Below are 26,924 nucleotides of genomic sequence, written 5' to 3' on the forward strand. Positions count from 1 at the left end.
CACGAGCCCCGACCGCAACGTTAACTCCGCATCTCCACAACACACACACACACAAAAAAAAAGGGGGGGGGGGGGAAATAAAAAAGAACTCAGCCAAACAAGCCGCAAAACTACTTTGGCGAAGTGCTCGCCATTGCCGGGGGGGGCTCGGGGGGGGCCCCCGCCGCGGCCCCGGCCCCCCCCGCCGCCCCGGCCGCGGCCCCGGCCCCGCTCCCCCCCGCCCCTGATCGATAGACCCTGCGACAAGAAGCAAAGGCTACTCGCTAAGCATGCAACACTGGCTCCCTTCCGATCCTTCTCCCTCGAAAAAGCACCGGGGATAGAAGAGCATTTTTTATTTCCTTATTATTTTATTTTTTTTTTTTACCTGATGACATTGGATTTCCACTTTTAACGCCTCTTGCAAGCTGTGTAGCTCCATCCCTGCAACTTGCCAGGCACTTTCCTGCCACTTTCAGATCCGAATGAAGTTTTTTTGTTTGTTTGTTTGGTTTGGTTTTTGGTTTGGTTTTGTTTGGCTCGCTTTTTTTTTTTTTCCCCTCTCTTTCTTTTCTTTTTCTTTTTTTTTTTTTTTGGCTTTTTTTTTTTTTTTTCCCCCTCTCTCTCGCTTTTTGCAACCGACCCGCCGCCAGCCAGCCAAGCAGCCACCCCTCCCTCCACGGAAAAAAAAAAAAAAAAAAAGTAATTAAAAAAAAAAAAAAAGGAAAGAAAGAAAAGGCCTGGAAAAAAAAAATTTAAAAAAAAAAAAAAAAAGGAAAAAAAGGAATGGTAGTAACAACAATATTAAAAAAAAAAAGCGACAACAACAATCGAAAGAAACAACTACTCAGTCTGCAAAGCAAGTTCTTTGCCTCTTTGCTGGGGACACAGACTCATCACTCACTTTCCGCCAAAGTAGGGGGGCCCCTCCCCCGGCGCCCCCGCCCGCGCGCCCCCGCGCCCCCCCGCCGCCCCCGCCCCGCCCCGCCGCCGCGCCGCCGCCTCCCGCCGCCCCCCGCCGCCCCCCGCCAATGGGGGAGGGCCGGGGCTCAGACCGGGGGGGACTATATTTCCTCGGAGTGCGCGCCTGGATTTCACTTTGCCTGAGGAAAAAGTTGTGCCTCGGCTCGCAATGCTAATGCGGCGGTGCCCGGATGGAGCGGGGGGGGCGGAGGGAGTGAAGGCTCGCGGCCCGCGCATGCGCCCTGCGCCCGCCGCCCGGACAACAACAAAGTGCCGGCGCGCGCGCGCGCGCTCCCCCAGGCGCGAGGGGCGGGGACGCGGGGCGGGGCGAGGAGAGGCTCCGCCCCTTCAGTCCCTCCCCTCCTGGCTCCGCGTTTGTCCCCCCCCCCCCATCGCCTCAGGGCTGCGGGCGCCGCCGCGGGGTACGCGCGGCTTTCCCTCCCCTCCCGCGTCCCCTCGGCGGGGGAAGGCACCCCCCTCCTGCCTGGCGAGAGATAACTCCCAGCGCTTGACGAGGGGGAAGTTTCTTCCAGTCCCGTTACACACACACACCCCCCGCCATCTTCGCCCACCCCGGTGCGCCCCGCGCCCTCCTCCCGTTCCTGGAGCTGCTTCTCCCCGTCCCCGCTCCTGCCGGCACCACCCGGGGCAGCCGCTCCTCGCCCGGGCCCGCCGCAGCCCGGTGGCGCCTCCCGCTGCCGGGACCGGGTCTGCCCGGCGACGTGGGGCCGGTTGTGAGGGACCTGGGGCCGATTGTGAGGGGCCGCTGCTGCGGGCTGTGAGGGGCCCAGAGCCGGTGCTGAGGGCCGTGAGGGGTCCAAGAGCCGGTGTTGAGGGCCGTGAGGAGTCGAAGAGCCGGTGCTGAGGGCTGTGAGGGGCCCAGAGCCGGTGCTGAGGGCTGTGAGGGGCCCAGAGCCGGTGCTGAGGGCTGTGAGGGGCCCAGAGCCGGTGCTGAGGGCTGTGAGGGGCCCTTGCCCACCCCCTGGGTGCGGCACTGGCCCACAGTGAGACCCCGCCAAAAACTACTTCTCCCCCAAATAAAACTTCCTCCAGCAGTGTCAGTGTCTCGGCAGTGGAGGGGCACCTGGGCTGTGAGTGCAACAACGAGCACCTCCAGCAGGTCCCGGCCTCGACACCCGGCTGTGTCCCACACAACTTGGGGTGCCGGGCGGTTCCCCGCTCCCCCTGTCCTCGGCCACCCGCTCCTCGGCTGCAGAAGCTGCCATAGCCCCGCGTTGTGCCGAGCCCACAGCCGGTGTCCTGGCCCCCCAGAAGGGGACGTCGACCCGAGCCACGTTACGAAGCAAAGTATTTGTAAGGGAGATAAAGTTTTCTGGTGGGCGAGTCCGCGACTAACTGAGAGCACGAGCACCCAAAACACAAGTCGCAGCAGCTAAAGGGAAAAGAGAAGGAGAGCGTGGGACGTGGCAACGAGGCCCTGCGGCCTCAGCCTACATCCTAAATAACAGCAGCTAGACTTTAAACGGGCCCAGAAGGCTCGGCTTAAGCGGATATTCCAGTTCAGCCAAGTCAAGCCTCAGTTCCTTGGCTGCCAGTGACGGATCGCGTGTGCCACCGGCTCGCCCCTCAGCTCAGGTGGGAACAGAAACAATTCACCGTTATGTTTATGGCACTTTTGTTCCGCAAACCCGGTTTCCAGCCCTACAGACAGACACTACCTGATCCAGCACCCAGCCTGCTGCCAATTATTATAAATACATTTAAACCAGCGGCACAAATTTATATGAAGTCAGGGTTTTGCCACGTAGCGGAGGTGTTTTTGATGCAGGAAGAGCAGTTAGATTTACTGTCCTCTTGCTGCAGGGCCGGAGTGGGGTTGGAAGCCAAAATTAATGCTCAGAATCATTTTACTGATGACAGTCAAAATTTAGGGCATGGTTTAACAAGCAGTTAGCTGACGGCGTGCCAGCGACATGAACCTTGGTGCATACATATTCCCATTCCTGCAGTGATTGAGTGCTGGTATTTTATTTAAACTGCACTAAAACATTAAGTTCAAACTCACCCTAAATGATTAGTCTGTATTTAAAACACCACCGTGCTCCAGATGTGCTTGGATGCCAATTTCAATAACTAATTAAATTCATCTCAAAACTCATTAAAGACGCCAATATACACCAAAACTAACTTACATCAACTATACTGTAATTAAAACTGGTTTGTGACATAATGTGCTGGGAGTCCAAAACAACGTATCCAGTTTTCATTAAATTTCTCAGATATGTTCTGTCCAAACACAACTTCTTACATTAAAAAAATCACATGGAGATTCATGGTGGAATATCCTGAGCCTGCCAAAATCAGGGATAAAGACCAAGTTAAAAATTCCTATTACCCTTACAATTAAAGAAATTATTTTAGAAGAGCCTTATTCAAGTTAGTAAAGTTTGTTTTGGTAATGGACTACATTTACAGCATTTGTTTAGTGTCTGCACATGGCTTGAGAACAAGTAAAACCAAGAAGCCAGTTTCTTTCTCTCGAGATCGTGTCTAAGGTTGGTTTCCACAGTATACTTGGTGTCTGGACTGAAATTATCAGAGGGGGTGTTTAATGCTCAGTCAATAAAATGGCTTAGGTGCAGCGGGCACCTTTAAAATCTAAACTCTGCTCATGTTTGTAAAGACAAATATGTTGATCCTGCAGATATTGATGAATACGAACAAGTTTAGCGTAGAATCAGCGTAACTTCCTGCGCGTTCCGTACAACGGGATTTTGTAGTGCCCAAGAGAAGTAGGGCTTTGCAAAGTCCATAACTGTCTGAGAAGAGCTGACATCTGAAGTAAGGTGTGTGAGCAGGCTAGGCTTCTAAGCAGTTATTCAGAAATTTAAAGTGGCTCTAACAAGCTAACGAAGCATTTGAACTAACTTTTGAAAAAGGGAAGCCTGAAGGATTTTGTAAATTGGGACCTTTGTAACCTCCGGTTATATCAGTGCAAAACTTCTTTGAGTTCAGAATCGGGCCACCAATTTAAACTGACTAAACTAGCCAAGTATAATTATGTATTAGTTGAATTTCTTTACGTATTAGTTGAATATCTTTATGTATTAGTTGTTAATTCATCAAGATGATGCTGGTTGATATGTTTTAATGCCCGTTTCATTGGTAGGGCACAGAGACTGTCTCTCAGCATTATAAAATAGTCACTTGGTCATCAGAATAAATTCAGCCATTACTGTTGGCCGGCCCCCGTGCAGAGAAGGGTGCAGTCTCACAGTGTGCAGTTTGATGATGTTACTCTGCCAGGGGTGGGGGCTGTCCTCTTGTCCTTCCCACACCAGTGAGATGCCAACAGGGAAAGTTTAGAAATTTGTTTCAACCTGCCCGTCGTTCAAAAATTGCTTTATATATCTACGATGCTAGGATGGGTCGCAGATTTTGATAGAAATATAAATTATGAATTATAAAACATAATGAACTACGCTGCTTTTCGTTTATTGATACCGCTTATATTGTCTGCTAGGGGAGTTGTGTAAAATACATTAATCTGTCACATACATTTATGCGATAACGTTATGCAGTCACCTATAAAAATGTTAACAGCTTTACACAATTTACTCAGAGATTATGGTGGCAAAAGCCACCCTGCTTGCTGGAGGGACACGAGAGCTCAGGGGTCTTCCCTTCCAGCTCCTCACCTGCAGAAGGGACAATTAACAGTTTCACTGGAACACACAAAGGGAATGGGAGACTGAGTAAAATATTTGGCAGCATTGGTGGAGGCGTCTGCTTAAGCAGGGAAATTTGTGGGCGGTGCTAACCAAAAAAAAGGTCACGTTCTATGAAGGGTGATGTGTCCCGTGATGAAACACATCTTTCATTGACCCCTGAAAAGATTATCCTTGCTCTTAGAAGTTGTGGAACTCCAGAAGTCCTCCAGAAGGAACTGCACCCCCTCCTGTCTCCTCACAGTGACAATCAGAGCCTGGATGGGCACTTTTACACACAAAAATACTCTGCGGCTCTGGAGAAAAGGTGTGTGTTCTGCAGTGACATACAGATGTAACCTCTCTGTTGCCAAAAGTCTTGTTTGACGTCGTTTGGGTGAATAAGGACCGAGAGGCCAATTTTGACAACACCTCCACTCGTGAAAAGCTTTACGCCTGTGAATCAATTTGATAGTCCTTGGTAATCAAGTGACTGATGCGCACAAGTGTTTCTAAGTCGGACCCTTTTTCTGCAAAAGTCATTGCAGAAATGTATTTGACAGATTGACCTACCTTATAGGATTACCTAAAAATGCACCGTCAGTATCAATAGAAGACCAATAAATAACGGGGTTGTTGGTAACTATTTCCTGCATACAGACACTCGGGACCAATCATTGTATCAAGAACCCAAGACGCCCCAAAACTCTTTCTTCTAACGCATCGAATTGCAGGTAGCCAGGAAGCCAACACCTGGGAGTCGAGTCTCACACTTCAAATCCCCACAAGAGGCGATGATGCTCCTCCCTTATCAGATTCTATCACTGATTCAGGAGGAGATCCGCAAAGCTACGACGGAGAACAAGGTGCTCGATTGCTTTTGGTAGAGCCATAGTTCTGTTACAATTAACTTGGAAAATCCACACCCCACATACCTTCTTGTAATACGCTCCCTCTCTTTGCTGCAAAGATGTGGAGGAATCAAGTACCGGGCACTGATTTGTAAAAGACAATCAGTGGCTTTATTGCAAATTCCATGTGCTTTGAACTTCTCTTCCCAGACCAGCAAGGAAAAGTGTCTGAAGGTAACAAGATGGTGGGCAGGTGAACAAGAAGGGAGCAGCTGCTCAGCGGGGGCTGCCCTGGGAAGGGGAAGGAACGGCAGTGTACTGTGCAGGCTCGTCTTTGTGCAAGCCACTGGCAACTTCCCAGCGAGGACAGGTGCTCCTTCTGCAAGCGGGAATGGCCAGTGGTTAATAAAACTCAGGAACAAGGCACGTAAGAGAAAAGAAGAGCAGAGCTTCAAGGCACATTGAGAGGCTTAAGGCGAGCTGGTCTGTCCAAGATGTGTAGTTTGTCCTGTATTTTCTGGATACATCCATCCTGCAATATGTTTCTTCCTCTTCTGAGATTATCTGTCCATCTTAACTGAGAAGATGCTTTAGAAAACTGGAATTATTTTATGGAAGTAACTTTTCCCTCTTCCCAAAGTCAACTTAAACCGGGCACTAGAGACAATGGCTAGCTCAGTGAGACTGAGAGATGGAGCCAGCTCTTGTCTTTGGTGGAAAAACCTTTGGGAGAGGCAAAATGAATCATCAAATTCATTAATTCCCTGTGATTATCGGAGGGCAGGGATGTGAAGAGCAGTGAAATGCCAATGTCTGAGATACCCAGGAGGCTGCAAGGTTCATCCAAGCTGGATGAGAATCAAAACTCTCAGGTTGTTGCAAAAGGGACTGAGATGCATAAATGAGAGTGAGGTCATGAAGATACGTGAAATGATCCTTCTGCTCTACTCAGCACTGGCAAAGCCTCAGCTGGACAACTATGTCCAATTTTGGGTACCATGCTTCAAGAAACATGTGGCTGAATTGAAGAGAAAGCAGAGGACACTAGTAAGAGCAACCAGAAATCTGGAGAATGCTTGATCTACAAGGAAAGAGTGAGTTAAAGGCTTGGAGTTACTCAGGGAAGCAGGAGGGCTGAGGAGTGACGTAGTGACAGCCTTTGGACATATAAAAAGAGGAAGAGAATAACTGGCTCTTCTAATCCAGAGGGAGAGAAGGGTTAGATTTACGTTCCAGTGAGGGAGAGTCAGAGCAGACATTACCAAAACCCTATCTAAAGACAGAAGTAGGGGATGTTGGTACGCATTCCCTCTGGAGATGCTGGAGTCACTGCTATTGGAGATCTCTAACAAAGGGTTAAACAACCAACCTCCCCCAAAGGATAGGAGCATCGTTGGACACTCTTTTGGAGGAACAGGAAAGGCAAGGCGACCTCTTAGGACCTTTTCTAGACCACTATACTATTATCCCTCTGACAATACAGCTGATGTATCGTATTAGGATACCCTAAATTGCACCTACTACCAGCTCTCCTTCCTCACAGGGCTCTTCCTGTGCTGCTCAGCTGTTCACTCTCTTATCTGGCCACACACCACTCTTACTGCCAGTTACCCAATTACAACAGATAGTACCCTTACACCTTGGAACCTTTTGCTTCTGTTGTTACATAAACCCAAACTTCCCAGTGATTCCTTGAATAGCAAAAGAAGAAAAAAGTGATTCTCTGTGACCTTATTTCTGTTACCAGGATTTTTAGACTTCAAGTCGCCCTCATCTAGAGGGGTGGGTAAAAGAAAGAGAGCAGACACGTTTTCCTCCTAATAATTCCAAATGTAAAACACAACTTGAATGAAGCCTAAAATACTTCTAGCTTTAAAGATTAAGATTTTTCTGACGGTGTTTATCTTCCTGCTTTACTTTTTCCACATCCCCAGAAAGGATTTACACATACTGACTTTTCAGAAACACTCTTAGTATCAGTCAGGACAAGCACAAGATCCTTCCTAACTCGAGGACTCTAGAGGCTAGTAGATATAAACAAACTCCCCGGCTTTCTTAGCGAGAGAAAGAGCACATCAAAAACTGTAGAAGCCACAGCATCAATATAACAGAAGACAGGGCGTTATTCCAGGGTATAGTCATGATCTGAAAGCAGATACACAGCAGTTTTAGATTGCAACCAAAGCCAGTACTCGCTTTGGCCCCTCTCTAAAAGTTACTTCTACAAAACTGGCATCCACAGTGGACACCCTGAGGCTTTTCTGCAGTCTTTGGTACATTTCCTGCTCCTTGCTCTAGCGAGGCATTCAGGATGTGGCTCCTGGGATTTTTCCTTCATGCTACATTCATTCATATCAGCTGCATCCCAGTTCTGGAACACAGATTTCCTCAACGCAGAAAGTCTGAGAGCCCAGAACACCAGATCTCTAAAGGTATTGACATCCCTGACTTGGATCCCAAGCAACTTTAGAAGTCTGACTCGTCCTGCAAAGCACCAATTTGTTTGATTTCAGGAGGTGTTAGATGCCCGTATACCTTTAAAATCAGGCTTTTCCCTTGGTTTCCTTTCCATTAGCAGCTCTAAGCACTTCCCTAGTTATAACACGCTATCCCTTGTTCCCTCATTGTGTTATAAACACTTTCCCATTCTGCCTTTCATCCTGTCCTTCCCTCTCTCTCTCCTATTTCTCCTGATTTTTCCCAGCTATCTCATTTTAGCCTCCTATCTGGATCACAGGATCAGACCTACCAAGCAGACTCTGAGTCTCAGGATAGGACAAAATTCTATTCTCTGTGCCAAAGAGCTCTCACTGACTTCAACGGAAAGTGCCCGATTACACCTGCAGAAAGGATTTGTCCCTTTAAATGCAAAATACCACCAGTATTAATATGCATTTGACAAACCACCAGTGAGTTACATGACAGTGTAAATCAGCGACTGGGCTTCTGCTTTCATTTCAGTCCTTGGGAAGTCCCTCCCTCTGCGGTCATACCCACAGGTAAAAGGACTTCTGAAAAATGCAGACATTCCAATGGAAGGAAAAAAATAATAATCTATTAAAATCAAAACTTTTGGCACATTTGCAAGTCTCAGCAGCACTGCCCCCATGCTGTTTTTATGAAAAACAGCTGCATCAGGAAGTGTGACATAGAACTTTAGGTAAAAGGGATAAACAATACGTTTCTCTCTCTTGTCAGGAACAATCATGAAGAATTGACTTAAGTTCTATCACTCATCCCCCGCAAAAAACCATGAGCTGGGCACACCCGCTTTATTTGGGAGCAAAAAAGGTAAAGTTGGCTTCATTTTTTACCCAATTCCTGTTTATTTTAAATACCAGACTTGGCTTTTGTGTGCTGCTTCTCACATCTCACATTCTCTACAGTGCCTGGGAGAGTAAACGAGCGGCTTTTTGGAAGCATGATTCCCCACAGGGGATTTTCGTATTCATTTTCCCCGGGAAGAGCTAAAACAAGGAGTTCTCTGCTCAGCTGACGGTTTTTTTCCTTTTGAAAGAACAACATTTTGGATCTCTCTGTAGACTTTTACATCCACGTAAATGACCATACAAAATGTAATCCTGTGAAAACCCCAAGTTCTAGTACTGTCCCAATATAATAGAGCAGCCTGTGTGGAAAAGGTTAGCAAAGCCTCACATATTCTGGACATTTGGGAAAAAACTGATCCAGAAAATGTCCTTTCTGGAAAAGGTGAGGCATGTCAAGGAATTGTAGAGTGCAGCCAGTGCAGAAAGAACATCTACCATCTTACACTCAGAGGAGATGTTCTTGGGCTGAACTGCTGAAGCAAGTCCTGAGAGTGTAACGCACCCCTGATTTACACCTGTGGTGTCAGTGCAAAGTCTAATTGCTGCCGGTGAGATTTACATCAACGCAGTGGGGTTTTTTTAAAAGCTTTCACACGAACTTTGAAGCGAAGGGTAAAATTCAAATGAGGTATAATAATGCTGAGCACTTCCAAAAATCCCTCCCATGACCTTGAGGCTCAAGGAATACTTTAAAATTTGATCAGCAAATTCTGGGTGTTCCTCTTCTCTTGTTGGAAATGGTGTTTTGTTGTTTTTTGGTTTGTTTGTTGTTGTTGTTGTTTTTTTTTCCCAGAGAATCAAGTCACTTTGAGATGTATCGAGTTCCTCACTCAAAAACAAGAGTAGCCAAATTAACTACTTTTTTTTTTAAAAAAAAAAAGTCTAGAAGCACAAGAACTAGGGCATATAGCTAATAAAACATAACATTGGGCCAAAGTATAAAAGGTTTAGAAAAAAATCTTATATCCTCCTAGTGACTTAGTTGGATTTACGATGCCCCATCCCTTTCAGGATGTGTGCGTTCAGGCTTGAGTCCCACTGAGACAGTGAGATTGGGCTCCTAATGTCCTTTGAGAAAAGAATCCTGTCTCTACCGAACATCACCTGCTCCCAGGCGTTTCGCATTAGTGAAGAATTCAACAGGATTTTGAAGTTCATGGCAAGTTCTCTCTGCACTTTTAGTCGATCTGTCTCTTTCCTCGGGCACGGGCAGTCCGTACCTTCCAGCATCACTCTCCAGAACGTGCCTTGACCTCCTTTTCAGGCAGGAGGTAATGAGCCAACTGTTTCTACAAAATGCTTTCTGAACAGGTTCAGCTCCCAGTAGCACATCGGAAAACTTGGGCAGCCCGAGACATAAACCTGCCTGAAAATCACAGTAATACAAAACCCGTCTCACACTAAGTCTGAGCTTCCCCAGGCTGCCAAGGAGGTTTAGAAACCTCTTTCCAACAAATGTTATGAATTTAAATCTCCTGGGAAGTTTAGAAAATCCTTTAAGTAGGGAAAGATAGGAGGGAATAACCAGCTATCAGCCCAAGCCTGCTCACCCCTCAGCCATACTGTTATGGTGGAGATACCTGTACCACCACCGTCTTCACCCTCCCAAACAAATCACCTGTCAAAGGACAAAACCTGCGTTTGTCCTAATACCCTAGAAACCAGGCCTGGCTCTGGCAGAAGCCACAAACTTTCCAATCTCCGTCATCTTCTCACGGTCGGTGTAGAAGCAGCACTGACACCTGTCCCTTGGCCCCATCCTAATTGCCTCGGCTGCCCGACGCCACGCTTTGCCCTTATACAAAGTGCCTGCAAACCTACTCCCAAGGTTTTGTTCCCCCGTGCTCTGGCAGTGATTTAACCCAACGCCACTTTTACTTCAGATGAAAATATTCATTTCAGTGGCAGAATGCAACAGGGCTTTGTAGTGCCATGAACAGACAGTGACCCAGCAGGGAGCAAGAGGAGCTTTCACCTCTCTTTGGCTCTGTGCAAAAGTCCCCAGCGGTACTGAGAAACATTTTCACGGGACAGTCAAATTTCTGCTGAATAGGATGAAAAGATGAAGCAGCCTGTTTCGCTGTATTCAGCAGGCTCCTGCACACAGAAGCCCTGCTTAATGTTTCTGCTGAACAGAGCCCTAGGGCAGAAAATATATTGAACTCCCATAGTGGAGTACCAGTAATGGCTTTTTTAAACTATATCAATTTGTATCATTTGCAAAGCACGAATATTTAATCTGGTTTTAATTACAGAAGCCTCGTAGATATTGTATTTCTTTTTTCTCTTCCTCCCCACCCCCCCTTTACAATTTTGCTGTTGCTGCTGTGGTCCTGCACTTCCAGCCTCGCTCTGTTTTGCAAGGCTGATCCGGTCACCAGAATCCTTTCATCAATCTGCTTTGAAAAAGGAATTGAATTTCTTTTGTACATTGGGGTGAATTTGTAAATAACACTCGTTCAACAAATTTTGCTCCAAGGATCACTCTGGGAATATATTCAGATCAATATCATCCCTGTTACTATCACTTGAAAGTAACACTGAACAGCACCACGGCGAGGCTATGGGAATATCATCTTCAAAATCGAGGGGCTGAGAAAGCCAAACGAGAAGTGTTGAGCAACAGGATATTTGTTGTGCTCACAGTCCACCTGCTCGTCCTCTATTAGCAGGAGATACTAATTATCTCCCAGTATTGGGAGCACGTGTAGGCTCCTCGGTCTGACAACTGTGCTAGGAGCTGTACATGCTGAGGTTAAAAAAATGAAATGAAATAAAAGAGATGAAAAAGTTATGACAAAAAGTCCGTGTGTTCACCGCAATTACTGGTCGTTGTGTCTTACTTAACACGTAATCGTGGAGAAAAGCTTCAAAGAATACTAAAACGTACATTCTGCATTCTCAGGGGTTTTTTTCTCTTCTTTAAATAAACATACTGAGGTTCTTTAAATAGCCCTCTCTGCACTAAGCATAAGTGCAACAAAAGATGTGCAAAGGCTGCAAAACACAACAGAACACCAGAAAAAAAATAGATTAAACCCTTGAGTGAATGAGTCTTTCTCTCCTGACCACTAATGTTCTGGTAGGGTATTAAAACGCTCTCACCTCACCCATAAGCTCTCCTCCAAAAGCTGGTAAAACAAAAGGCTTTTGAGCGTTTTCAAAAAGTCACCAGGGCTGACGAAATAAAGGAGGGGGTTTAGACACTAGGTGTATACACCGAGCTCGTTCTTTCTCAGTTGAACGTAGAAAGACTTTAAGTGCCTCTGGAGGTCTCAGGTATGATGGTGTCTCCCTCGGGAAGATGCCAGCCCCCGGACATGGCCATGCTCGGTACCTAAGGACAGATTGAATTACACCAGCACTAACGTCGATGCAAATCTTGGAGCTGCAATTCATCGGAGTTGAGCAAAAAAGGCCACCCAGTGTCCTGATACTTCCTGTGGGTTTTCCACGCTAAATTCCCAGTCGGAACGCGTTCCCTGGCTGGTTCTGGGCTAAATGCCAGCCTCCCTGTCCTTGTCCCAGTTCAATACTAGGTGAGTTGTGTAAGGACGCCAAACAATTCATACTACTATGTTCTGTAAGGCCTGTTTCACTCTGTTGATGTCTCTGCAGAAACCTTTTTTACAGTTTTCCCCGTTCTTGCAAGGCTAGCACTTGACTTGCCTTTTTAAATACCCTTTGTTCTGGACGTAAATCCCCTTCCAGTCCTTTTATTTATTGGGAAGAGCTTGCAGACGTATCCCAGGCATACAACAAAACTAGAACCAGAAAGTGAGCAAAAAGAAGCCCAAATTTACTTTGAGAACATCTCATGATTTTTTTATTCGGTCTCATGATTAGCTGGGAACAGGCTGACTCACGACATTTGAGAGGCCTGGCTCAGCGATACTGGTTTTGCTGTCAGAACTTCCATGTACGTCCTCTGGTCCCTGTGCTCCTTCCGCTCACCCCCAGCTGATTTGCATTGCTGGGGAAATACGTGATTACGGAAGTTAAAGGAAAGTACTGAAAGGTAATTTGGATCTAGAGAGCATGGCTTGGAGAGGTCTTTCCTATACAGGCTGCCTTCTGTTCCTAAAGGTTTCCCTTCAAATTCACAGTCGTAAATCTACACTGTAAAAAGGCATCGTGAAAATAAACGTGATCTTACTAAAGACCTTCTGTCCTCGCTTTCCCTCAGCGATGGATCCCTTTAGGACTACTTTCCAGCGACCAAGTTAAACAAGCAAACAAGTTTTGCTGGGATCCAAGTTTTCCCTCACTTGATTCCACGGGACTGGAATCGAGCCTGTTGGTCTCTGCTCTTCCATTTCTCAACTTGTGTTGATTTGTTACAATGTCAGCGATACAACGCGTTGTGGTAATCTTTTTTTCTTAATTATCTTTATGTTCAGCTCTGAAACACATGACTTACCTTGCTGAATGCATTCCACGCTCATCTGCTCTGAAGCGATAGGAAAATAGAAAATGTATTTGCCACTAACGATATTCTTGTATCTACCTGATGTAAAACATCCTCAGCTATTGGTTCAAATGTTATACATAAAATACTAACAGGAATCCAGGGGTAATCACAAGCAGAACAGCAACCAGAGATCTACCTTCAGGTCTGGACATCTGTTTTACAGTAAGAAACACCCTCAGTTTTGAAAGAGGATTCTGCAGCTCACATGAATAAATCTTGACACATGAGATTAGAACCACCGAAATCAATGAATTCCTTTATTCAGCCTTAACGCGCGTTGACTTCAAGGAGGCTTGCCTAAGGACATGCCGAGTTTATTCCAGTGGTCCAGCTTTCTGGAGAGTCAACTGCCAGACTGGGCTTACAGCTTGCCTTTCATGCAAACGGTAGTCCTGATCCCTCTTAAACCTAGGAGATCTTTATTTTCATCAAAGCCAGATCTAGGCTCAGTACACCAACAAGGCAGTAAAATTAGCTTTTTAGCTATATAATGACAAGAATTATTAATAAAGTGATAGCGGAACAAGAGAGAAATTCAGTGAGAGTAGGGTAAGGAGTAATGTTTTCATTAGCCACGTGTTGCAAGGGAAAAATTTCTATTTGAGCGCAGTCTTGAACACCTTAGAAACGTCATATTCTCACTGAACTCGGGAGGCATTCGGTGAGCACAAACACGGGATGGATGTCTTGACAAGAAGCAGCTACACAGAATGAAGAGCTGTGGAAATAACATGTGTGGCAAAGGTTTTAAACAGGAGGCCACAGAAGAAACCATTTAAACCAAGTTCACCCAACTCTTGCAAAGTTGCAGTGGAGAAACTCAACTTCTACTCAATTCCGCACTCAGATTGGAGAAACCAAAGAATTACAGAAATGAGTCCACTCTAATCAAAAAATGGTTCAGAAAATGCATCCTCCTTCCTTCTTATGTTGTACATAAGATGAAGGCACCTGAGTATCTGAACAATCATCGAATGGTTTAGGATGGAAGGGAACTTTAGAGGTCATCTAGTCCAACCCTCCTGCAACGAGCAGGGACATCTTCAACATCTTCTAGCAGATGCAGAGGGAAGTCCTTCACCTGGCTCTATCCAACCCGTAGTTCCTGCACCAGAGCTGAAGAAGCCCCTGAGCTTGTCCTATAGAGAGGGTATACCTAAAGCTAGCCTCAAGAGGGGCTAAGAAAAATGCAGCGTAAAGGTTCACCATCCAAGCAACCATCCTGGCAGAGCTTCGTCCCTATAGACGTCTAGGCTGTGACTCACACTCCAGCTCAGCCACAGGAATTGAGCAAACCCACCATTACCACCACCACACCTCCCCTAAAAACACACCAGAGCCTGGAGTTCAAATAGAAAAGAGGAAACTCGGATATTTCTCTGCTCAAACAGGTGAAATGGTGAGGATGGGGGAATGGAAACACCCTGGCACCATCCCTCCACCGCTCAGTGGGTCAGACCAGGAGGCGTTTGGAAAAGGAAGGCAGTAGCAACCTGCTGCTGGGGGAAGTTGGTACTTGTTCTTCGAAACAAAAGGGATCTCGGGGAAAAAAACGTGACCCCAAGGGGCCCATGTGAGTCTCAGTGCCTCCTTACCTCCTCTTTCGCACGGCTGGGGCTTGAAGTCACAAACCTGTCTCAAAAGTCTGTTATACCGTGCGCAATAAAAATGTAACAACCTTCTAAACCCTACTCGGTGGATATAAAAATCCCACCTTGATATCGATTTTAATTTCACTGAAAACAAAGCTGATTATTAATATATTCTAGCACTTCTCAGTGAGGTTGAAGCCCGGACTTCAGACGCAAACGTGAAGGTATAATGGTGTGAAATAGCTTGGACTGTTACCTTTGTTACAATTCAAAAGTGAACAGAAAACACTGATGTGAAAACTGCAAGTTAAAACTCTCCCCTCCAGAATAGCGGCGTGCTATCAGCAGCACAGGCAAATCATTTTTTTTTTTTTTAATATATACATGTAGAGATTTTTAAAATAAAACAATCGTGGCAGGGTATCCTAGGACACAAAGGACAAAATACTGTGATGAAATCTACAGCTGAACAAGAATAATTTGCTCTGCCAAACCAGGCAGAGAAGTTAATCTAACTTACCATTTAAAATAAAATTCAATCTCGTGTATATTGATGCTATATTTGTCTTTTATCACAGAGTCAGTTGTGTATATTGACACTATATTTGTCTTTTATCACCCAGAGAATTGATACCCGGTGGATGCAGGGTACTTATACATCTATATATGCCTACACACATACACAAAGGCAGACACACACACAGATATATTCACACACCCACACGCTTAAATGTGAGGTGTACTACTAAGTTTTGCTTTAGTCATTCAAATCTGGCTTCTAAACCCAGGCACACACCGGAGCACACAACTGTGCGGGTTGAATCAGCTCCCCGAGGAGCAGAGCCTTGGCGTCTTAGTTCATTAGCATCCCGGCTTCCAGGCCCTCGTTAGAGAGAAACTCTATCACCAGGATTCTTTAGAAACCCGAGGCCAACGGTTCTTCATTTAAACCGGCATCGCTTTGCCCAAGTCAAAGGTACAACTGAGAGGGCAGCGTTTATAGGAAGACCACTTAAACCCAGCAATTTTTAACGCGTGGCTTTTTTTTTAAATTTATTTTGATTTTCTAAAGCCTCGGTAAAGGTTTCGGCTGCCACCAGATCTCCGTTAGCACTAACCGCTCTTACACCAACAGGTTCAATATTAATTAAACAAAACTTCTTTCTCCCGAGCGTAAAAACACAGGGACTAAAAATAAACCTGTTACAAAATATGCATTTTGTTTATACATATTTACACAGACCTCAAATCTGAATATATGCAGTACCAGAAGGATAAAGCCATCTGATGCGGAAGATCAGTAAAGCAATCTGTAGGATCTACAGGGGCCAGAAAAGAAACATTTGTGTGGTGGCAAACAACATTATGCAAGACATGCGTGTGCTTTAGCTTGCGATGGAGAAATAGTTGCATAAGTTGTGTATCTGGAGGGACTGGCAAGGAGCTTGTTCCTCCCTGCACACAAAAGAACAAAGTATGGGCTCTCCTTTATGGATTTAGTAAGATTTCAAGGCTTGGGGCTACGTCTTTTCTACTTCAGGTTTTAAGCGGTTTGGGGGTTTTACCTGGCGCTTTTTTTTTTTTTCCCCTCCCTTTTCTTACCCCTTATTTTTTTTTCTTGCCTTTTTTTTTTTTTTTCTTTTTTCCTTTTTAAGTTCCCCCTTATTTCCCGTGATCCGCCTTTCGCAGCCCTGCCCCTCTTGCACGCTCAACGCACATGATGTGTCAGCAAAGTGAATATGCTGTTTGGTTTGTTTTTTTTTTCTTCCCCCCCCTTTCACTGAAGAGGAATGTGATGGGGGAGGAAGAAGGGTGGCAAAGCCTTTCTCCCCCCCTCCTCCTCCTCTTCTCTTAGAGCCTGCCGGGAAACGTAGTCCAGCTTGCAGCTGCCTTGGAACAAAAGAGCTGAGGGGCTGCTGCGGGGGGGTCCGGCCGCCGCGGCGCTTCCCGCAGCCCCACGCAGGGTGTCGGTGCGGGGCCGCCTGCGGGGGTCCTGCCAGCCAAGGGGGGAGCGGGGGGGGGGGCGGGAGGAAGGGAGGGGGGAGCTGGGGCTCCCACAAAGCGCCTTGGCTTCATTGTTCTTGGATTTTGACCAACTTCGTGGAACAGCCTCGCGAGCTGCGGGGGGGGGGGGGGGGGGCTGGAGCTGGGACAAGGGGGCGACAGGCTTCCCCCCCCCCCCCCCCCCCAACCTCCCCGGTCTGTCAGGGCTTTGCTGCTCCCAGCCCTAGGGCTGCCAAGCCGCAAACTTTCCCCCTGCTTTCTGTTTGTACATAAGGAGAATTTAATTTACACGGGAGCAGCAAAATTTCATTCATAAGCCCCCCCCCCCTTCCCCTCTCGCCAGGACAACACAACGCTCTCCCCAGCTTTTAACACCGTCATTGAAGCAATTCTTAATTTCTCATTAAGGGGGTGTTCTGTCACCATAACGGTCGGTATTTTTTAACCAGCACCCCGTTGCACAGTTACCCCTTACACCACTACCACCCCTCATCACATCTCTATTTCTGTATTTATTTTTTAACTAGGAAAAAAAAAAGTGAAGTAATTTCTTCCTTTCAGCCTCGTGGGCAAGCAACTGTGGGGGTAGAAAATGCAAATTCTTGGAAGACCTCTGGGACTTTTTTTTTTTTAAGAAGATCAGGTGCTTAACCTCGTGCTTTTATAGGAGAGGGCCACCGGCTCTTGACAACGCCGCAGGTTTTGCTGATGGGCAGCGCGGAGTTTTCCTGGTGCTGCCATCCCAGCGATCGCCGCACCAGCAAGGCAATAGCCCGGATCTCCTTCTCTCCGTTTTCTCTTTTGCCTTGGTAATTACTTTAAGTTTCAGCTCCCCATCCCCTCCCCCCCCGGTTAACCTTGGATCCATAGTTTCTGCTGCTGACTCTCTGCTCCTTCCCTCCAGTACATCAGCTGTTACTTCTCATTTCATGGCTCACTGGTGAAACTCTTGAACTCTTTTCCTCTTTACATGTCCAACCTGTTTTCTTCCCCAGATGCCTTTGACTTTTCTCAAGGTCTCGTCTTTTATCACATTAAAGCCGCCGGGTGCGTGGGTTTTAGCGGGGCGAAGAGAGGAGGAAGAAGAGGAGGAGGAAGGACAGCAGGCGGGGATGCCTGATGCGCCGGGGGAAGAGGAAGGATGCTCCGGCCTCTCCTCGCCTTGCTGCGGGGAGGGTGGGAGATGAGGGTGGGGATGGAGTTGGGGGGTGCGTGGCCACAGCTCGCCAAGTCGGGGGCTTTGTCCTAAACCCAGGGCTGGCAAAGTGCCCCCCAAGTTCAGCCGCTCGCTTCCTGCACCGACACCGCAGCCCTGGGCTGGCTCAGGACTGCTGCAACTCGAAAGAAAGGAGAGAAAAGAAAGCTCCACCTCCCCCAGGTCCACAGGAATAATTTTACACACACATACCACCCCCCCATCCCTGGGTCTCAGCCGGAGGGTCGGGAAAACACCACACAGCAACCACATCTCTGCTATTTGTCATGTCCGAGGGCACCGCTCCGGCCGTAAACGTGGGAGCTGCAGTGGGCTTGCTGGGGTTTAGTTGATTTTTTTTTTTTTTTTGTCTTTTAATAACCGAAGCAGCAACCGGCAGAGACTACATGAAAGGACTGATCAGCAGGCACTCCTCGTCACCGTGTCAGGTGGGGGAAGGGAGACATCCGACTGATTTAGTGACTGGCTAGGGAAAACAGGCTTTGACTGGGGACAGGGTCTCTTCGGGGGAAAAGGGGGAGAGAAGAAGGGTTAAGGAAGGAGCATCTGCTGAGATGGGGAGGCAGCCCTGGAAAAACAGCTCTGCCCTGTGCTTCCCGAATTGGGGCTGCACAAGCATCCCCAAAGCAGCTCTGCCCCTGGGTCATCCCTTCCCAGCGCAGAGGTCCTGGGGCTCCAGCTCAGAAACAACCTGGGGCCTCCCACCACCTCTGTTCCCTACCACCAGCCTCCCTCAGGGCTCGGGAGAGCACCCAGCAGGCAGGGGAGGGGGGTGTGGGTGCCATCTCCCCTTCCTAGTTCTGGACTGACCCTATTTTTATATGAATTACAAGCGTTGTAGTCAAAACAAGATTAAGATTGGTTTTACTCAATCTCCCTCCCCACTAAAAACCACCACTGCCATTTTTAATGCGTCCTTAGATACTTTTTCTGTTGTCACCCAGCAGCCCTGGACTTTCTTCTCTTTCTCAGCCACCGTCAGTGTCACGTAGAGACACAAGCCCCAGCCCTGGCCTGTCTGTGGAGCACAGGGAGTGAGCGTGCGACCCCCAACCACAGCCTTCGGGCAGGAGGAGCATTGAACACGCAACGGGGAAGTCATCTCCCCCCAGGGAAAAAGCCACATTGCAATGGGGAAACAGAGCAGGGATGGAAGGTCCTGGCAGTGGGCTTGGGGGGGCTGCTGTGGGGCATGTCACAAATCCATAGGGAAAGGGACTTCAGTATTTCTGCCATCCAGAGTTTGCTGAAAGAAAGACTTTAGATGTCTGCCTCAAGGGGACGCTTCCAAATTGAATTCCAAAGGGTCCTTAATGCTACCCGAGACATCCTGCACTCAGACAGGGGTGGGATTTACGTGCCTCTCTCCTCAGAGCTTCTCGTTCACCTTAAGAAGATTCTGTTCCGCTTGCTGCCTTGGGTGGATTTTATCCAGAGGCTCCCTAAGCTCTCCCAGGGCACATTGCACTTGTTGCCCAGCGTCGCACCTCAATCCCAGAGAGATCTGGAGGGGCTGGAGCGAGGGCAGAGGAGGGCAACGAGGCTGGGGAAGGGCTGGAGAATCAATCCTGTGAGGAGGCAGGGCAGGAGCTGGAGTGTTCAGTGTGAGGAGGAGGAGGCTGAGGGGAGCCCTCATCCCTCTCTGCAGCTCCTGACAGGACATTGCAGAGAGGCTGGGGCTGGGCTCTGCTCCCAGGGGATCAGGGACAGGACAAGAGGGAACGGCTGGAAACTGCCACAGGGGAGGGTCAGGCTGGGCAGGAGGAGAAAATGTTTCCCAGCAAGAGTGGTCCGAGAGTGGAACAGGCTGCCCAGGGAGGGGGCAGTCCCCGTCCCTGGGGGGGTTTCAGGGCCGTTGGGATGAGCTGTGGGGGGATGTGGGGTAGGGGAGAACTTTGTAGAGTCGGGCTGAGGGTTGGACTCGATGATCCCAAGGGGCTTCTCCAACCTGAATGGTTCTGTGATTCTAAAAGGCTGCAAGTCCCACTCGGTACCTGGGCCCCAAGAAAGGGGATGTGGCAGTTCTTCCCGTCCGAGAGCCCCCTCCACCACAGAGGTGGGTGCTGCATGGCAGCTGGGAGTGCCCTGCTCTGCTTTCTCTCCTGCTTCTTCACACTCTCCTGTTCCTCACCATCACCCTCCCTCCACACTTAGTTACATGGCTCGTCAGCACAGAGACCCGATCCAGCCAACCACCACCCTCTCAGCAAAATAAACTGCTTTTCAAAACAGATTTCACACACACACACTCTGATGCCTTGAAAGTGCCCAGCGTTAACACTAGCCACGGCGAGGTGACCAGCTGAGGAGTCACCAACTACAGGAAGAAATCACCAGTTACACTGAAGATGACAGTTCCCTCGTTAGCGTTAAAAAATTTTCAATCTTCCCTGCTTGTTCCTTTTACCCAGATGTGTAAAGCAGCACGTTTCCACACACCAAGGTGCCTCTAAGTGTAATGTGCACGAGCAACCTACAGTACTTCATTTATACCTTATTCTAATTCCGTACCACCCTTAAGATACAGCTGTACTTGGGTGACAAAAATAAGAATTTCTGAACACAGTGTTCAGTACGCACGGCTACAGCGTTCCAAATGGTGACAGCAAGTGCAACCTTTTAGCAAAAATAAATTATAAGAAAAACAGGCTTCTCGGGATTATAACTTCGTTAAGAAAAAACTAACGAGCTTGAATCTGTTTGTCAAGTGGGTCCGAAAAAAAGTCTGACATTTTTAAAAGGGGCAGAAAACCATCTTTCTATTAGTAGACCAGCCCTCTGCATGCTGTGGAAATACGTGTGTATATGATAGATCTAATAATAGGTAGCTGTCATGGTGATGGGTGCCCAGAATAACTAGTATAACCCCTCTGCTTCCCCCTCAATCTCCCACTTATTTAGCTGGTATGTCCCCCCCGCCTCTCCTCACGGAACTCAGCTCAGACCCTAGCCTACCTCATCTGGCCCTGTTTGCACAACTGGATCCTAAAGGGTGATGTCCTGGCAGCGAGCCTAGACTACCAAACTAAATTGGGCACAGGCTGTCTGCACGGAGATAAATCACACTGGCACAGCAGCCAGAGAGAGTCGCAGAGCTGCTCCACTTGATGAACACTCAGTGGATGCAAAATTGCCAGAGACCAGGTCAGGCTGACCAGCCCAGCCTCTCACCGGTGTTACAGCAAGAGAAGGAGCCTGTGCTGTGGAAATAAGGGGGAGAAAAACAAAGAAAAAGTGTAAGGTTTCCTCTGGCAGCCCTAAGGAAACGTCTTCCTTGTCAAAAGACAAACTTCAGTGTATTCCTTGCATTTTCCTACAAAAAAAAAATCACCCAACTCCTACTTCTCTCTCTCTTTTAAGGACATCAGTATTTTTCAGTCATAAAAGAGTCTTTGTAATGTACTCATTTTGTGAGGCCTTTTGTTACCTCCATATAATTCTCCCAGACAATTATTATCACAGCCATTGTTACACAATCCAGTTAAAGTAGTTCTTCTGCGCCTCCGTCTCTTTCTCCTGCTACAGAATGAAATGTTTGAATGAAGAGTTACATTCCTCAAGATAATGAACTCTCCCAAAAGGAAGGTAATGGAAAGTACATATTAATTAACAACGCTAAATTGTGGGATGGTATTTATATCACATTGAGAGATTACCAATGGAGAAAAAAAAAGGAGTTTAGTTTGTTTTCTCTGGCACAGGCCATCTTATTAAAGAAAAAGAAAAGAAAAAAGAAAAAAACCCAACCCAGGAACACACAGACCTTTTCTCCTATTCAGCTTCTCTACGGAAATAAGTAAGTGTACGCATTTCCTGCCAGTGGATGACTCCCCGGAGGATGCTGCGTCACTGACCACTGACAACTGAGAAAAATTCAAATCCTCACCTAGAAGTACCATAATACCCTACCAAGGACGTTTTCCTTTGCTTTCTGCATCACCGGAACAGACAGAAGTATTACAAAAGCTTCGCCACATCTAGATTTGAGGCAACGCTCTCCCTTGTGGTTAGCAAGGGGGGGGCAGAAGGTGTTTGGTCACCACCCCATCCAAAGAGTGGCCCAAGACTGGCCCCAGGAGCAGCACAGTAGAGCCACGTGCAAGCAGAAGCCTTTCCAAATCACATTAATTGTATATACCTGCCAGTTGCACTCCACGTTTCCCAGGTGTCCCAGTCAGCTGCACCTCCGCTGGCAAAACACCCTCCTCTCCCTGCACGATGGCCAGTCTGAGGAGCACGTGCAGGACATTTCAGGCTCCAGTCCAAAGGAGACTGCGCTCAGTACAACTGTTAACTTCCACAAGTTCAGATCAGTGCCTGAAAGCCTCGTCCACACCACAGAGCATTTTTTTCCTACTGCTCTGCCAGTGTAACCACACTGAGTTTGCTCCCTTGAGCAGGCACGGCGTCCTGTCAAGAGAAAGAGGAGCTGCACCCACACCAGTGGTGGTGGCAGCACCCCCTGGCACGCAAAGCGGCGTAACATACGTGCGAATAAATTGGAAAACTTCCAGGTGATGCCTTCAGAACCCAAAGTTGTCATGTTTGGGCCATTTTAGGGTTTCAGTTTCACCTGCCGTGAGCTCTTACTAGCCATCTCAACCTACAGGCTTTTTGAACATGGAAGACTTTCCTACTAAAGGTGTCTCAGTTTGGGACACAGCTTCAGATGTTTCTTTTTTATTCAAGTTTAGCTTTTCTTCACTAAGTTCTAAGCAAGGAACTATGTTAAAACATAACTCTAGCAAGAAAAACAAAAAAAACACAACCAACAAACAAACCAACTTTAAAAGCTTTAATGTCTTCCACACTTAAACTCAGCAGTCTCTTAGCCAGAAAATTTTTCAGGAATTGAGGAAACGCTCAAAAACCTCCCTGTTTTTTCCATTACACCAATTATTCTCAACAAAGATTCCGCATAAAGTTTCTATTCCCATACCATGCAACAACGCTGTAGCTGTAACATGGGAAAAAGCCAAAGACTCACAGAATCATTCGGGTTGGAAAAGCCCCTCGGGATCATCGAGTCCAACCCTCAGCCCGACTCTACAAAGTTCTCCCCTACCCCACATCCCCCAACATCTCATCTAAATGACTCATCTCCTCCATGTTCACAAACCAGGTAACTATTTGTGGCTATATGTTAAAAACCTGACATGGTTTCAGCTTGGCTTAAACTCTACTTGAAGCCTTGCTTGGGCAGCAGGGAGCAGATACTACTTTTTGTTACACCGGGCAAGTTCTGTGATGCAACTCCAGATTCATTCCAACAGGAAAGCAAAGCTCTCGTTTATTTGAATGCTGTAATTACAGTCTTTCTGACTGAGGATGATCCTGATGAGCGTGGCTGCTACAGACATCAATCTAAACATAGACAGGCTCCATGTGACTATACGGCAGATGTCGATTTACTATTTAAACCCTGCTCTCCCCCTGACTTGCAAAGAAAAAATAAGGGATCGGAGGAAGACGACGACTCCAAGATCTTACCCAAAGTTAAATCTCCTTGCAAAAGTTTCTTAGAAATCAGTAACAGTAGTTGAATGGTGTGGGGAATGCAGAGCTGAAGACCAAAGTGGAATTACGAACTGAGGCGTTAATGAACTGGCTTTGCTTGTGTCATTTTCATCCTAAAAGTATATTTGGCCCTCAAATAAAAGGGACAACTCTGCCTACCTGGCACGGACCAGCTGCCAGTGCCACTTAAGAGGAGCTTTCTCTCCCCTCTGGTGTGACAGCATGGTTCAAGTAGAGCAGGAACTGTGGAGATGATGCACCGGAGTATTAGGGCAGAAGTGAAAGTAGGGATAGAAAGTTTCCATTTTTACCACTATTATCTCCAAGATACATTGCGGCACATTGACTCCACTTAAAAATAAATCTAATGGTAAATGAGCAGTGGGTTAAATACTGAAGAAAAGTGACCCCAAGTCTGATGCAATATGATAGACTATATGAGATATTTTTAATCTATATGCCTTTTAACCTGAATTCCCCAAAACACGGTCTCTTACTAGAGACAGTAAGTAAAATAGACATTAAGGGAAATAGTAAAAGCCCATTATTGATCATCATGATTTTTTTTTTTTTTGCTGCTAGGAAATACTGCCCTGAAGCAAATGCCCTCTGTAAAAGACATCCTACCTGCAGGTCAGTTTTAGAAACACTGCTTTGCTCTGAAGAGGCAAATTTTGCACTGTCTTATATTTCATTCAAACATATTAATCTCAAAGGGGCACTAGTATGGCAGAATTTTCTAGCATGATGGATCCCAAATCAGACTTGGCAAGAGAGGATAGTATGGGAAGACCCATATCCCTGTGGCGAGAGCTGTGACCACTTGCTTGAGACACCGTGGCTAATAGTAGCAACAAAACGATGGAGACAAAGCTCTAATTCCTCCTTACAAGAGGCCCATGTATCCACAGCACCCAGGAAAATGGGTGCACAGCTCTGAGATGGCGCCTGCTCTGGTTTCCTCTGAGTGGGCCAAGAAAATATGCCTGAGAGCAACACCCACCCACCAGGTATCTCCATGGACAGTCTATTCCCCTCGTCTTTGTCATACAATAATCCCCTCGGCTTCACGGAGTAACCAAAAGGGTTTAATCAGTCACGTGCAATTCCCCCTGACAGTGTAGAAAAAGAAAGAAAAAAGGGACCTTCTGCCACTTATTTGTTCCCCAGAGTAGTAGGAAAAGCGTGATGGAAGCGATTTTAGGTTTACATCCAACAGGAATTCAATCCGAATCCTCCCCATTGTATCGGATAACCTAACAAGCTACAGGCAGAGTTGACATTTCTGCTGCTTATTCTTTATAATTTTTTTTTATTATTACATTACCAGCCAATAAAACAGCTCCTTCATTGAAGAAATTGCCCCAAATGGTTTGCACAGACGGCTCCATCATTTAAGCTTATTCTCCAGCACTGATATAAAGTCGCTATTTTCATTTGGATTTAAAGTATTTTCACTACTTCTGTATAGTCTGATAACCTTAACAGTTTTCTTTGTATTCTAATGCTTCGTACCTGAGCCTTGCTCAGCTGCAGGAATGCCAAAGCAAGAAATGCTTCTCTATGTACTTGACTCAGCTTTATTTCAACAGCTTCATCTGTTTTCTTTGACATAGCCTGGAACTGCAAATTTTAACAGGGGATCAGCTTTAACTTGTTACTGGACATACCTTAAATGTTAACGGAAGCCAGCAGAAAATATATGTTCTTTTTCCTTAAATGAAATTTTGCCTGTGGGCTTCTTTTTCTAAGTAGGGAATTTATGTCACTAGTGGGAATCGACCACCAGACTTACAGCTTACCTAAACATAGAAGTTTGGTCACTTTATATTTCCATGATTTAGTTTTTAAATTAATCACAAACAACTAAGGGAAAATATCTTAAGGTGTTACCAGAACAGTAAATAGGATAAGCACACTTCACTTTGCATTTGAAATGGGAAAACACAGTCAATTATCACATCTCAACTGAGGGGTGGCAACTTTCTAAGGTACTCCAATTCAATTGTTAAGGACCATCTGACCGCATTAAACTGATTTTTTTTTTAGCGTAATAGATAAAAAGAAAAAAATCATAAAAACTTGCTTTGTGTTCCCTCAAACAAGCATTATTTATTCATCAAACCGTGTCTCCAGGAAGAAAAAAAAAATCTCAAACTGTACAGAAGTGAAAACCACATTTTGGGTGCTAAACTAAATATTTAGCTCTACCCGAAATATTTTGTTTCCCTGGCTGGTTAATCTTTGAAAAAACATGCTTAACAGCATTTTTTTTAATGAAGCGTTATTTCTAAATACGAGATAGTAATTTCAGTAGTTAAAAGTCCAGATTTTCCTCCTTTTTCAGCCAAAACCCTACTTTCCAATAAGTAAATTCTGTGTTTGAAAATTTTACTAGTTCTACCGCTGAGATATCTTCTATAAAATACCATTTTTCTATGCAAACACTTTACCTCATTTATAATCAAAGGAACACCGGCCTGAGCTATCAGTCAAACTTAAAAGGGCCATTTGTGATAATATTAGAGAGACCACATGGGAAGATTTTGTCATTCCGGTAACAAAGGCCTTGAAGCATGACTTTGCCTTAAGAATGGGTACTTGTAGGTTTGAATTTGGGATATGCATTATCTCAGATGCATTTATCAGAAACGCTTTGTTTCAGGTAGAATAATCTTGGTTTCTATTTCTGTAACTCAATAGAAATTAGAAGGCCCTCCAACATTTTTTGCTATTTGCTTATCTACTTCCTCAAAGATTTTTTTTTTTTTGGTAGGCCTTTCAGTAAAGAAAAGCTAAGGATGGTTTAAAAGTATGGACGCTGAGCACACTGGTCATTATTCCTAAATTGCTTACACAGTTATTTAAGTGCTAAATGCCAACTGTCAACGTGAAAATCACCTAAACAGATTTACATAACCTCCCTCCTTAGTGTTTACAAACTTGGCTTGCTCCGTAACCCCCACACCTGTTTGTCTGCTGGGATGGTTTTCAGCCAGAGCACGGGGAAGTGGCAGAACGAAGGAGAGGTTGGGAGGGAGACTGGTAAAACTGCAAAGACCCATTACCTAGCCCATATGTCTTTACAGGCTCCTCTTCCCCCAGTGCGGTGGTAAACCCAGGGATAAGCAGGTCAGGCAGCAGCAGCAGGGAAAGAACATTTCCCACACCCTGGAGATGACAAGTCCCCTCCCAGGCACCCATGGGTCTGGAACGGGGGATTGTCCCGTCAGGAGCAGCAGTCTCCGAGCCCCCAGGTGATGCTGTCCATAGGAAAAATGGGAAACGGTCCTACCCCATCTCAGGGGGATGCACAGCACACCCGGGGACTCCT

The 26,924-nt window shown here is 46.4% G+C and overlaps 1 protein-coding gene across 8 annotated transcripts in view; it reads right to left on the reverse strand.

Moving 5' to 3' along the window:
• The window catches only part of PHF21B (PHD finger protein 21B), a 289,303-nt gene that overhangs the window by 168,839 nt on the left and 93,540 nt on the right, over positions 1–26,924 (reverse strand). For 4 of the 8 annotated variants that reach the window (XR_012633363.1, XM_074901761.1, XM_074901760.1 and 1 more), the window contains exon 1: positions 368–440. The exons of 2 other annotated variants lie outside the window; for them this stretch is intronic. Coding sequence is in view for 5 of the 6 variants with exons in the window: in XM_074901761.1 (XP_074757862.1) it covers positions 368–421 (54 nt within the window). In the remaining variant the exon portion in view is untranslated. Of the gene's footprint in view, positions 1–367; positions 445–26,924 lie in introns of those variants that run through there. 2 more of the 8 variants (XM_074901763.1, XM_074901762.1) reach the window with 2 other exon arrangements.

Source organism: Athene noctua, chromosome 3 (genome assembly GCF_965140245.1).
Source record: "Athene noctua chromosome 3, bAthNoc1.hap1.1, whole genome shotgun sequence".
In the NCBI taxonomy this organism is placed as follows: Eukaryota; Metazoa; Chordata; class Aves; order Strigiformes; family Strigidae; genus Athene; species Athene noctua.